An 11,179-nucleotide genomic window follows, 5' to 3' on the forward strand; every position below is an offset into this window, starting at 1 on the left:
ACCCTTCCACACCTCTCTGTCATTCTTGCCTCTGCCTTCTCAGCCTCGTCCTGGTATGTCCTTGCCTCCCTTCCCTTACTGTTAGATTGAGATCCCTCCTCCATTTGCTGTGGCCTCATGTTAACTAATTACATCTGTTGAAACCTTGTTGCCAAATAAATCCCTTTTGAGGTTCTAGGTAGACAGGATGAGGACGCAATTCAATCCACTGTAGCTTGCCTCAGGGGGCTAGCCTGAGCCCACCTGACACTTTCCCATCCCTACCTAGTACCCTGAAGCCATGAAGACCAAAACAATCTCCAGCCCTGGAGACTAGGGACCTGATGCAACTCATCTCTGACTTGTATGAGAATGTCCCGTGATTCTCGTTGGGTCTTAGTTTCTTGAACCCCAGACTGCAGACAGAGTGGGTTGGTGTGACCTTTGCTATGGTTTTTCAACTCTTCCTCTGCTGACTGTATGGGGGTTTGCAGAGACACCTCAGGAACTTCTCAGATCCAGAAGAGACAGAAACTGTTGGAAGGTTCTGGTCAGAAATGCTTGTGTATCTGTTGATGTGAACGGTGTGTGCGGCTATGTCTCTGGGAATGCTACTCCCAGCATAATGTTTTCTGGCTCAGAGGTGGGTGGTGGTTTCCTTCTACTACAAGACCACCTGACTCCCAGCATCCCCTGCTGTGCATACAGCCACAGCTATACCCCTCGCGTTCAGTGGCCTGGCTGCCAGCTGCCTCTTCCCTCCTGGGAATACCGTGTTTCTCACCAATGCCTGCTGCTGTGTGACTGTGGGGGCTGGGTGGAGTGGCTACTGTGCTCAGTGCCAGCACTCTGCCAAGCAGGTGATGGTGTGGAACCTGGACACAAAGGAGTCTGTAGTTGCAAGCCCCGTGAAGACAATCAGCTGTCACCAAGATGTGATCCTCTCCATGTCCTTCAACACCAACGGCAGCCTGCTGGCCACCACCTGTAAGGACCGCAAGATTCGCGTTGTCGACCCCCGACTAGGGATTGTCCTCCAGGTTGGTGCTGGCCAGGGTTCAGGGGTACTTTTAAGGATGGGGTGACAGCGTTGTCAGCAGCAGGGCTCAGCCTCTGGAGGCAGCATCCTTAGGTGGCCTCAGCATCGTGTGGGTGGAGGGGATGCTGAGATTTGCCATAGTCGCTCTATGGATGAGAAAAGTAAGGCCAGAGAAAGGAAATGACTATGTATACAGGTGAGCTGTGAACCATTCTGACCTCAGAGCTAGCCACGGTGCCTCAGTTCTGTCCCTGGCAGGGAACAGCAGCCAGCAGCCACCTTAGGCCAGCACCTTTTGCTTTCTGAGCAGCCTCTGTTTACTCGGAAGCTGCAATGGACCATTCGTCCTTCCTCACTGGAGCTAAATAGGACAATGTCCACTGTGTCCCTCTGCCTCACCCAGGGCTCTCTATGCTCCTGGAGTCGAGGATGGAGTGGAGCAGGGTTTGGTGGCACGTGTTGTAATCCTGAGACAGGAGGAGTGATGGTTCAAAGCCAGCCTGGGCAACATCTTGAGGCCCTGTCTCAAAAAAAAGAGTGGGGAGGGCCAAGGTTTGCCTGACTCTGCTCAGAGGCAGCTCTCAATAGAATGGGGAGATTTCACTTGAAGGAAAGGAGCCAGGACACCTTCCTAGAAGAGGTGTACCAAGTGACTCCACGGGTGACAAAAGGGACAACCAGGGTTGCATCAGGAGCCAAGCAGGGAGCCAGGAACCCCACCTACAGCTGCTGCTAGTCCCCTTCCCACAGCTCTTCAACAGTGACCACACTTATCCCTCCAGGAAGCCAGCTACAAGGGGCACCGGGCCAACAAAGTGCTGTTCCTGGGGAACCTCAAGAAGCTGCTATCCACGGGTACATCCAGATGGAACAACCGGCAGATGGCCCTGTGGGACCAGGTGAGTCTCCACCCATCCTCACCTCCACCCTGCAGCCCCGCACAGCCTCCCTTCACCCATCTGGGTACTTTCTCATTTAGCCTGGTGCTCACAGTCAGCAGCGGACAGTGGGACTGGGGGCTGGGAATAAGTACCAGGGATAGGATAGTAGTCCATCAGGCCAGCTAGCCTTGGGCCTCTCATCATTCAGGAGAGAGGTGGGGTCCCAAGAGAGGATCTGGGGAGGGAGTAGAGTAAGGCAGGGTACAGCTGGAGAGAGGTGAGTGTAATTGTGACCCCCTGCGGGTGGAAGGTGAGCAGTGCTATTCTGTTAGGTGTTCCGAAGACTGCTGACAAGATGCAGGGCCTCCCACCTGCTAGACAAAGCAAGGTCTCCTTCATTTGTTAAAATAAGCTGGAAACCAAACTAAGCTTGGAGATGAAGGGAGGAGGACCCAGAGTTTGAGGTCATCTTTTGCTGCACGTTGAAGTCCAAGTATGGTGTGTGAAAGCTTATTTCCTGGAGAGGCTTAGGTATAGGGACAGTGTGCTAAAAGCCAGCCTCAAAGCCATCCCCAAGTTTTCTATTTTAAAAGAGACTTGTAGATGTGGCTCAGTGGTAGAGTGTTTTTCTAGAATCATGAAGCCCTGGGTTTGATTTTCATTGCTGGGTGGGGGGTGGGAAGCCAGGTATAGTAAGTAATTTTTATAATCCCAGGCAGAATTGCTCGAGTTCAGGGCTAGCACGGCTAGCCTGGGCTACAGAGTGAAGCCCTGTCTCAAAAAAAAAAAAAAATATATATATATATATATTTAAAAGACTTGTTAAAGCCAGGTGCCATTAATCTCAGCACTTGGGAGACAGAGGCCGGCAGATCTCTGTGAGTCTGAGGCCAACCTGGTCAACCGAGCATATTCCAGGACAGCCAGGGCTACACAAAGAAACCCTGTCTACAAAACAAAACAAGAAGACTTTTGTTAAAGCAAAATGCTGACAAAGACAGAAAGATGGCTCAGGGGCCAAGAACACTCATTGCAGAGGACCAGGACTGGGTTCCTAGCACCCGTGTGGAGCTCACCACTGTAACTCCAGTTTCAGAGAGTTTGACATCTCCCCCTTGCCTCTCAGGCACGGCACATGGTACCCAGACATATATGCAGGCAACACACCATATACATACATAAAATAACATAGATAAATCTTTTTATAAAAGGCTGACAAATTGGGGTGGGGCAGTACTGCCTTTGAAATATCATTTCCACCAGAGAATAACTCACAGACTGGGTCTTGAGAACCAGGACCTCTTTACAAAACATGTGTATAACATGTGTGTAATACAGAAAAACAAACTTTCTGTCTCATACACCAACACGCACTCTCATGGACACATTCAGAGCCAAGGGCAGCAGATCAAATCTCAGCTCCCCTGGAGATTTCAGGAATGATGCTCATGTCTCGATGGTCTCCCTTCCCTTGCAGGACAACCTTTCTGTGCCCCTCACAGAGGAGGACCTGGATGGTTCCTCGGGTGTACTCTTTCCCTTCTATGACTCAGACACCAGCATGCTGTACATTGTGGGGAAGGTCAGTCTGGCACGGGAGGGAGGCAGAAACAGCCTGAGCTTAGCTGTGTGTATGCTCAGAAGACCTTGGAGGTGCAGGGTGGAGACAGGCACTAGTGGCTAGCCTCTTCCCTAAGCGACTACCTGCTCCTCCCTTCCTAGCTCCTCAGCCTGGGCTTTGGTGTGACCCCCCCCCCATCCATCCTAGCTTGTTCCTCCCCAATTCCTGGTCCAGGTGGTAGTTCTCAACAGGGGAATCTTTAGATTTGAAGCGGAATAGATCTTCGTGGGTGAGGAGTGTCCAGTATCTAGAGCCTCTGTTCCCTGCTCAATATGCCAGTAATGGTACCTACCTCCAAGTGACTCTGTCAATGAGAAATGTCCCCAATGCTAAGAGCCACAGGATGGTCTCTGACATCCTGACTTCCTCAGTGGTTGTCACGTGGGAATGTTCCCAGGGCTTCTGCACTAGAGGAACATGGGTGGGCTGGGGTTGTTGGTTGTTGCTTATTAGCCTTAAGTTCCCTGGTGTCCCTGTATGGGATGGGTTCATCAGCTGTCCACTCTGAAAGTCAGGGGGGCCAGTGAAACACTGATGGCCCTGCTCTGACCCTCTCGGTTCCCCTCCCCAGGGAGATGGAAACATACGATACTATGAGGTGAGCGCTGAGAAGCCTTACCTGAGCTACCTGACTGAGTTTCGCTCCTACAACCCACAGAAGGGGATCGGTGAGTGGAACTCCCAAGCCATGTATGGCCAGGGCGCCAGGGCTGGGTCTTGGTACGGGAAGACATCAGACAGGAAGGGGATAGCCAAGGGATACTAACGTGTGGGCTGTATCCATCTGTTTCTTGATGCCGATATCAGCACCCCAGACTGGATGAGTTAGGATGAGCAAGGCACGGTGAGGCTCTTGGCTCTGGAAGTCCAAGGGGCTGCGTCTGGTGGTTCCTCCTGTGTCAACAGGTTCCTAAGACAGTGCAAGGCATTTGGCAGATGGAGGCAAAGGGATCAGGAATTCAAGATCATCCTCATCTGTATAACAAGTTTGAGGTTGTGGCAGGTTTATATGGGACCTTGTGTCAAGTAAACAAAAGGAAGAAAAGAAAGAAAAAATATAAAGAACTGAAGTGGCCATGTTAGGAGCATTTAAGGAGGCCAGGTACAGAGAGAGACACAGGTCTGTAATCCTAGGCCTGAGTATTAGGCGCTTAATGGCCAGCCTGGACTGTGTAACAGCAAGACCCTGCCTCAAAAGCCAAAAAGACAAATGAGGCTTGGTGTTGTGGCACACACCTGTAATCTGAGCCCTCAAGAGATGAAAGCAGGGGCTGGAGAGATGGCTCAGTGGTTAAGAGCATTGCCTACTCTTCCAAAGGTCCCGAGTTCAATTCCCAGCAACCACATGGTGGCTCACAACTACTATCTGTAATGGGGTCTGGTACCCTCTTCTGGCCTGCAGGCAGACATGCAGGCAGAGTACTGAGAATACTATATGCATAATAAATAAATAAATAAATAAATAAATAAATAAATAAATATCTTTAAAAAAAAAAAGAGATGAAAGCAGGAGGGTCAGGAGTTCAAGACCATTCTCTGCCACATAATAGCAAGTTTGGTTCCATGAGATCCTGTCTCAAAAATAAATAAATAAACTAAAATACAAAATAAGCATTTAGGTTCTGGGTCATGCAGATGGAAGGGGGGAACCTTTGGGCAGAGTAAACCATCTTCAGGATCCAGATAAAAGAATTCAACCTTGGGGCTGGAGAGATGACACGGTGATTAAGAGCACTGGCTGCTCTTCCAGAGGACTGGGATTCAATTCCCAGCACCCACATGGCAGCTCACAACTGTCTGTAACTCCAGTTCCAAGGGATCTGGTACCCTCACACAGACATCCATGCAGGCAAAATACCAATGCATATAAAATTAAAATAAATTGAAAAAAAATTAAACCTTGAAGGTAGAGGCGGTACCTGGTTATGGAATCCTTCAGCTGTTTCCCAGCTCAGGGCAAGCCCGCATAGGTGATGTTCAGGGGCTTGGCTGAGGGGAGATGACAGGGGAGGGCAGTCTCTGATCACAGGTGCGCAGTCTGCCTTTGCCTTACCCACTGGGTCTCAGCTCTAACCCAGCCAGGATTTCTCATCTCTTCTTGGCCATCTGGCCACAGGTATCATGCCAAAGAGAGGTCTCGATGTGTCTTCCTGTGAGATCTTCCGCTTCTACAAGCTGATCACAACCAAAAGCCTCATTGAGCCCGTGTCCATGATTGTACCCCGGAGGGTAAGTGTGGTGGGACTGCCAGCGGAGGTGTGGGGGATACCAGACCCCAGATGTCAGAATCCCAGATCCCAGGCCCATGCTGGGGGATCATGGCTGAGGGTGGCTCCTGCAAGGCAAGGCCCTTCTCGCGGTCAGTACAAACAGTCCTAGATCCTGAAACACTGGATCTTGTCCTGCTTCTGCCCCTAAGCTTCTGTACCCATGAAGGGAGTGCCCTTGTTTTCTGTCTACCGGGCCCCTCATTTAGCAGGGGTGAGGAGAGCCAGACTCCAAGGCTCAGCCCTGCCCTCACTGTTCCCACTTCTCCTGCAGTCAGAATCCTACCAAGAGGACATCTACCCACCCACGGCAGCGGCTCAGCCCTCCCTGACAGCCCACGAGTGGCTCAGCGGAATAAACAGAGGTGAGGGAGGAGGTGTGGGGGGGGGTAACAGGCCACTACCTAGAAAAATGGGAGTCCCAAAGGTCCCAAGCAGCTGAGGGGAGAGGCCCTTGTCAACCAGCTCCCAGTAATTGTTTAAATAAAATGCCAGGTAAACAGACTTCACCTACCTTGTTCCTAAACTCTTCCTGGTTAGAGATGTCTGTCACTCCACAGAAAAGCTGCCACTGTGACTATACAGAGTATCTGGGTGGCTCATCCACATTCCTCCCCACCCTCACTATTTCCTCCATGGTTATTTTATGGCCCAAGATTCTCTAGGCAACAGACAGCTGTCTGACCCTCCTCTGCCCCGCTCCTGCGCAGGCTCCCTCCACACCTCCATAGCACCCCCGCATCACTTTCTGTATCCCCAGAGCATGGGCTGCCTCCTGCCCCAGCGTCACTTACCAGTTAAGTATAACCCTCAAACAGCCCCTGCTCACACAACACACACCCATCTGCCCTCTGTGTCTGCCAGACTTTCCTGAAGATGTCAGAGAAATGACTGCGCTTCATAGGTGGCAGAGGACCCCGTGTCTGGGTCTCTCCTTACAAAGCAAAGCCAAGGCAGCTCATGCCCTAAGATAGTGAGTTCATGGCCACTCAGAACTACAGCGTAAGACCCTGGCTAAGGGGCGCAGGGAGAAGGCAAGGACAAGCTTCATTTGAGGGGCTCAGGGACCCGGAGGCCACTCCAGTGTCTGTCTATGCTGTGCCCATGTGCTGGCTTCCCTTCCCCCACACATGGGCTCCACACATGTTGCTACCTGATTGCCTGGCATGGGTACATGCCTGTCTACAGTACAGGCCAGCCGTGTCCATGCCCCTCCCATGCCCATCTACTCGTGGTCACTCAGCCCTCTTCACAGCCGTCTACATCCCTTCCAGAGCCCATCATGATGTCCCTTCGACCCGGCTCGGAGCTGCTGGAGTCCCAGCCACTGCCTCCAGAGAAGAAACCTTTCTCCAATTCTATGGTCCAAGTTTCACCTGGGCTCCTGGAACCCATGGCACAGCTGGCCACCAATGATGACCGGACACCCCGCTCTCTGCTGGACGAGAAGACACCAAAGTGGGCCAGAGAGCAGCGGCTGGAGGAGAAGTCGCGGCTCACCAACGGCACTGACATTTTTGAATGCCCCCCACCAAAGACAGAAAATGAGGTGGGAGGGGAGAGAGGCCCGCAGGATGGGGGAGCGTGGTGGGCTGGGAGGGAAGTGAGGGCAGAAGGGCAGCCTGCTGGACCTCACTGCCTGGCCTACACCTTAATTAATTCTCTTGGCAAAATTTAGTCACCTCATTGCCTCTGATTAGCAGCCATATAGCAAGATGACGGATGTGCACACAGTGGTGGGGACAGTCTGTGAAATGCAGGAGATAGGACTTGGTGCCTTTACGGCCCTGGCACCAGCACTGTGGAATTTTGAGGCCCGATGTTAAGAGCCAGTACATGGTAAGCACCTGCTGTAAGCCAGGCTGGTGTACTCGTTACTCCCATACTGCTGTGGACAAAATGCCAATGGAAACGGCTTCAGCCTCGGTTTCCACACCGAGAGGAGGCACTAACACTGCCACCCTAAGAGATGTCACAGACATTTTGGGGGAACAACAGAGTCCCTCGGGAGGTGCCCCGCATCTAATGGCTGTTTGGTGCAGGGATAGCAATTACGGTAAGGGGTTAGTTTATCATGGTGAGGAAGGCAGGAGCTCAGGGAAGCTGATCACATGGCATCCACAGCCAGAAGCAGGGAGAGATGAACGCTCACTTCCTCATTCCTATTCAGTTTGGGACCCCAGCCCATGGGATAATGTCACCCACAGTTAGGGTGTGACTTCTCTCATTTAGCCCAATCTGCAAACTCCATAGGTCATTCTAGATCCTGCCAAGTTGTTGGTATTAACTACACAGCCCGATGGTGGTGAAAACCCAAGTTTTCATATTCAGGCCCAAATACCCTTTGCTCTACCCCTGAGGGACCCTGAAAGGAGAAATGGGACACTTCACACACACACAAAATCTGTTCGGACTTCATTTATTGGGTGAAGTGAGCAAGGCTTTGGTGACTGAGCCAAGCAATGACTGTTCCTTGATAGTTTAACCACTCTCAAGTCGAAAGTCAGTTGTGGCTTAGCTTTTGTGTTGTTGCCCATCCTGGCCACCCAGATGACCTTGCCCCTCTGCTTCCCCAGCTGCTGCACATGTTCTACCGGCAACAGGAGGAGATCCGGAGGCTCCGGGAGCTGTTGATGCAAAGGGAGGTCCAGACCAAGCAGCTGGAACTGGAGATCAAGAACCTGCGGATGGGTTTAGGACAGTTCTGAGCAGAGGTCCCCGCCATCCTTGCCCTCAGGGACACCAAGAGGCTCTGTGGGGAGGTCCAGAACCGAACCATAGGTCCCCGAGAACAACCACTATTTCTATATTTTATACCAGAAAACAAAACTCTCGGTCGCTGAAAGAGATCCCAGTGGATCATGGTGCCGCTTTCCTGTTGCCTTCTCACCGCTGGGGGTTTCTGCCCCGGCTGGTTTCGATTGCACCCTGCCTTCTGCTGAATTATGGTTTTAAAGGTCAGGGAGGAGCTATGACCTCCCAGAGGTAGAAAGATCTGGAAGGACTAGGTAGGTCAACCTGCCTGTGGTCATAGAATAGGGAGCGGTTTTGGTCGGTGAACTCATTCTAACAGATAGCCTCCATCTTCATCAGCCCACTTTGGAATATGTGCTTTGACTGCTAAATTATCTCTTAGAAGCTTGAAAACCACTGATCTGGCTTACTTAACTGAGGCCCCAGAGAGAGACACGTAAGATCTGTTTCCTGGCAGGGCTGGACTGAGGTTCTGTCCTGGGTCTGTCTGACAGCGTTGTTCTCAGTCCCCATAGTCGGATCCATTGGTTTCTGACCTCAGCTATGTCCAGACTTCCCTGGTGACCTTTCACCAAGTACTGCTCTCTCTGGTCTCAGTTTCTCCATCTGTCCATCTGAGCAAGGGGAAAGTTCCAGTGAGCTATCACCCCGTCTGTGACTTGCCACCAAATACTTGATTTTGATCATGCCTGTGGGCTGATGACCTGTGCTTAATGAAGAAGCTCACGCTGGTGCGGGGACTCAGTCTGAAAGGAAGAGTGAAGATTTGGCCCAATTCTAAACTACAGACAGGTAGCCAAACCCATCCTTCCAACCGGAACCAGTCAGATGAGAGTAGATAGCTGGGGACACCAACCATGTCTGTTGACTCCAGAGCCTGCAGCCTCCAGGAGGGCAGACGCAGGCTTCCACCCAGGTTATCAAAAGGCCTCTGCGAGGTTGGGGATGTGGAGGGAGGGCAGCACTGGAAGTGGCCAAGCCCTGTGGCCACCCACCAGGAAGGGCTCTGGTTGACTTGTGCCAGGTGAGAGAGTGGGACCAGATAGCATCTGGTCTGCAAGCCTGGGCCCCTGCCTTGTGTGTCCTGGGCCCTATTCTGAGGCTCTTTCTCTCCTGGTGATCAGTACAGCAGCCCAGCTGTTGCCTGAGAGGAATCTGAGACAAAGCTACTCCCAAAGCTTACCAGACACCCTCTCCCCTCTGGACAGGCAGCCAGTGTTTCCCCATCACACAGGGTCACACAAGTGGGAATTGCAGGAGCCCCGCAGACTAACAGACTTTGACCATGATATCGATTAGCATCCCTCTAGATGGACATGGTGATGACCAGACCCACCCCCACTGCAGCTGACTCCTCAGTGGGAAGTGTGGGGACCGAGAGGCTTTGGGCGGGTCTCCTGCACCTGAGCTGGCAATCAAAGTAGGACAATCCCAAGACTCCCTCCCATGATGCCTTGCCCCTCACAATCTGTGTTTCTTGGTTTATTCTCCATCCATCAATCACTAGACTAGGACTCTATCCCCAACAACGATGACAACGACGAGCCAGCTATGCTTGCCATATTTGTGCTCCCGAGAAAAAGGCTAAGTCCCAGGCATTTGATAGGAACTGGAGCTCCTGGATCAGGGCTCTGTCCTTTCATTTGTGACTAGTTTGTCAAGCTCCCATCCCCCATGTTCAGAAGGCAGGACAACCTCAGAGTGAAGACACCGGTCCAAAGCCACTGCCTCCTCCTGTGTGTGGCTGAGGGTGGGGTCTCCAGAGCTCTCCATCCTGGTGTCTCTGTACTACGCCATTCCCCCCACCCCAAGAGAAGCTCACCCCACTGTAAGGGACCCAGACTCAGACCTCACGTTCAAGAACAGGTCACAGGTGGCTATGAACAAATTTATTTGTTTTTTTTTTACACCTAGAATAAATTATTTAAATTATTTCATAGCAAGGGAAGAGGGATAGGTAATTTTTATCAGATATTTTTTTAAAGTCATCTTTTTTTTAAGATTATGTTTTTTGTGTTCTTGAGTTGATGGAGCAACAGTGCCCACAAAGGCAGTGCCCACCAGTGGGAAAGCAGCCCTCACCTCCCTGTCTCACGCCTTGGGAGCTCCCTTTCTGTTGACTCAGGAACTTTGTGTGGTGTGGATGAGGAGAGCGCTTGGAGATGAGCCGTTGGCTGGTACCCACCTTAGCTCTAGAATATTTCTGTTTCCTAGAACAAAACTTGAGGGTCTGCCCTAGAGGGAAACAGGAAGTGAGAAAGGAGCTATGCTTGTCATGTGAAACCATGCCTGAAGCCGTTTGAATGGTTGTTTTAATGTTTCTTAAATTCCTTGTACCTTTGTAAAAAAAAAAAAAATTAAAGAAATAAAAGTAAAAAATCGATGCAGAAATTGTGCAATGGAAGAATCTAACAATCAACACTGGGTGATAATTGCCCCCCCTGTAATCCCAGCGTTTGGAAGGCGGAGGCAGAAGGATTGAATTTCAGTCCAGCCTGGACAGAGTGTGAGTCCCTGCCTCAACCAAAATAATAATAAAACACCAAGCTCGATATTGTAATGCATGGAGATTTTCTTTTGTTTCGTTCTACAAGTACCAATTTAGCAACAGATACCCCTGCTGACAAACTGGCAAGTA

The 11,179-nt window shown here is 51.1% G+C and overlaps 1 protein-coding gene across 2 annotated transcripts in view; it reads left to right on the forward strand.

Moving 5' to 3' along the window:
* Window positions 1-11,101, forward strand: part of Coro2a (coronin 2A) — a 55,844-nt gene extending 44,743 nt beyond the window's left edge. For both annotated transcript variants that reach the window (XM_087897142.1, XM_087897141.1), the window contains exons 5-12: window positions 840-1,019; window positions 1,801-1,917; window positions 3,377-3,481; window positions 4,092-4,188; window positions 5,637-5,749; window positions 6,062-6,152; window positions 7,062-7,336; window positions 8,364-11,101. In XM_087897142.1, coding sequence (XP_087753268.1) covers window positions 840-1,019; window positions 1,801-1,917; window positions 3,377-3,481; window positions 4,092-4,188; window positions 5,637-5,749; window positions 6,062-6,152; window positions 7,062-7,336; window positions 8,364-8,495 — 1,110 coding nt within the window. In that variant the 3' untranslated portion in view covers window positions 8,496-11,101. The remainder of the gene's footprint in view (window positions 1-839; window positions 1,020-1,800; window positions 1,918-3,376; window positions 3,482-4,091; window positions 4,189-5,636; window positions 5,750-6,061; window positions 6,153-7,061; window positions 7,337-8,363) is intronic.
* The last annotated feature ends 78 nt before the right edge of the window (window positions 11,102-11,179 follow it).

This window comes from Myodes glareolus, chromosome 16 (genome assembly GCF_982192425.1).
Source record: "Myodes glareolus chromosome 16, mMyoGla1.1, whole genome shotgun sequence".
In the NCBI taxonomy this organism is placed as follows: Eukaryota; Metazoa; Chordata; class Mammalia; order Rodentia; family Cricetidae; genus Myodes; species Myodes glareolus.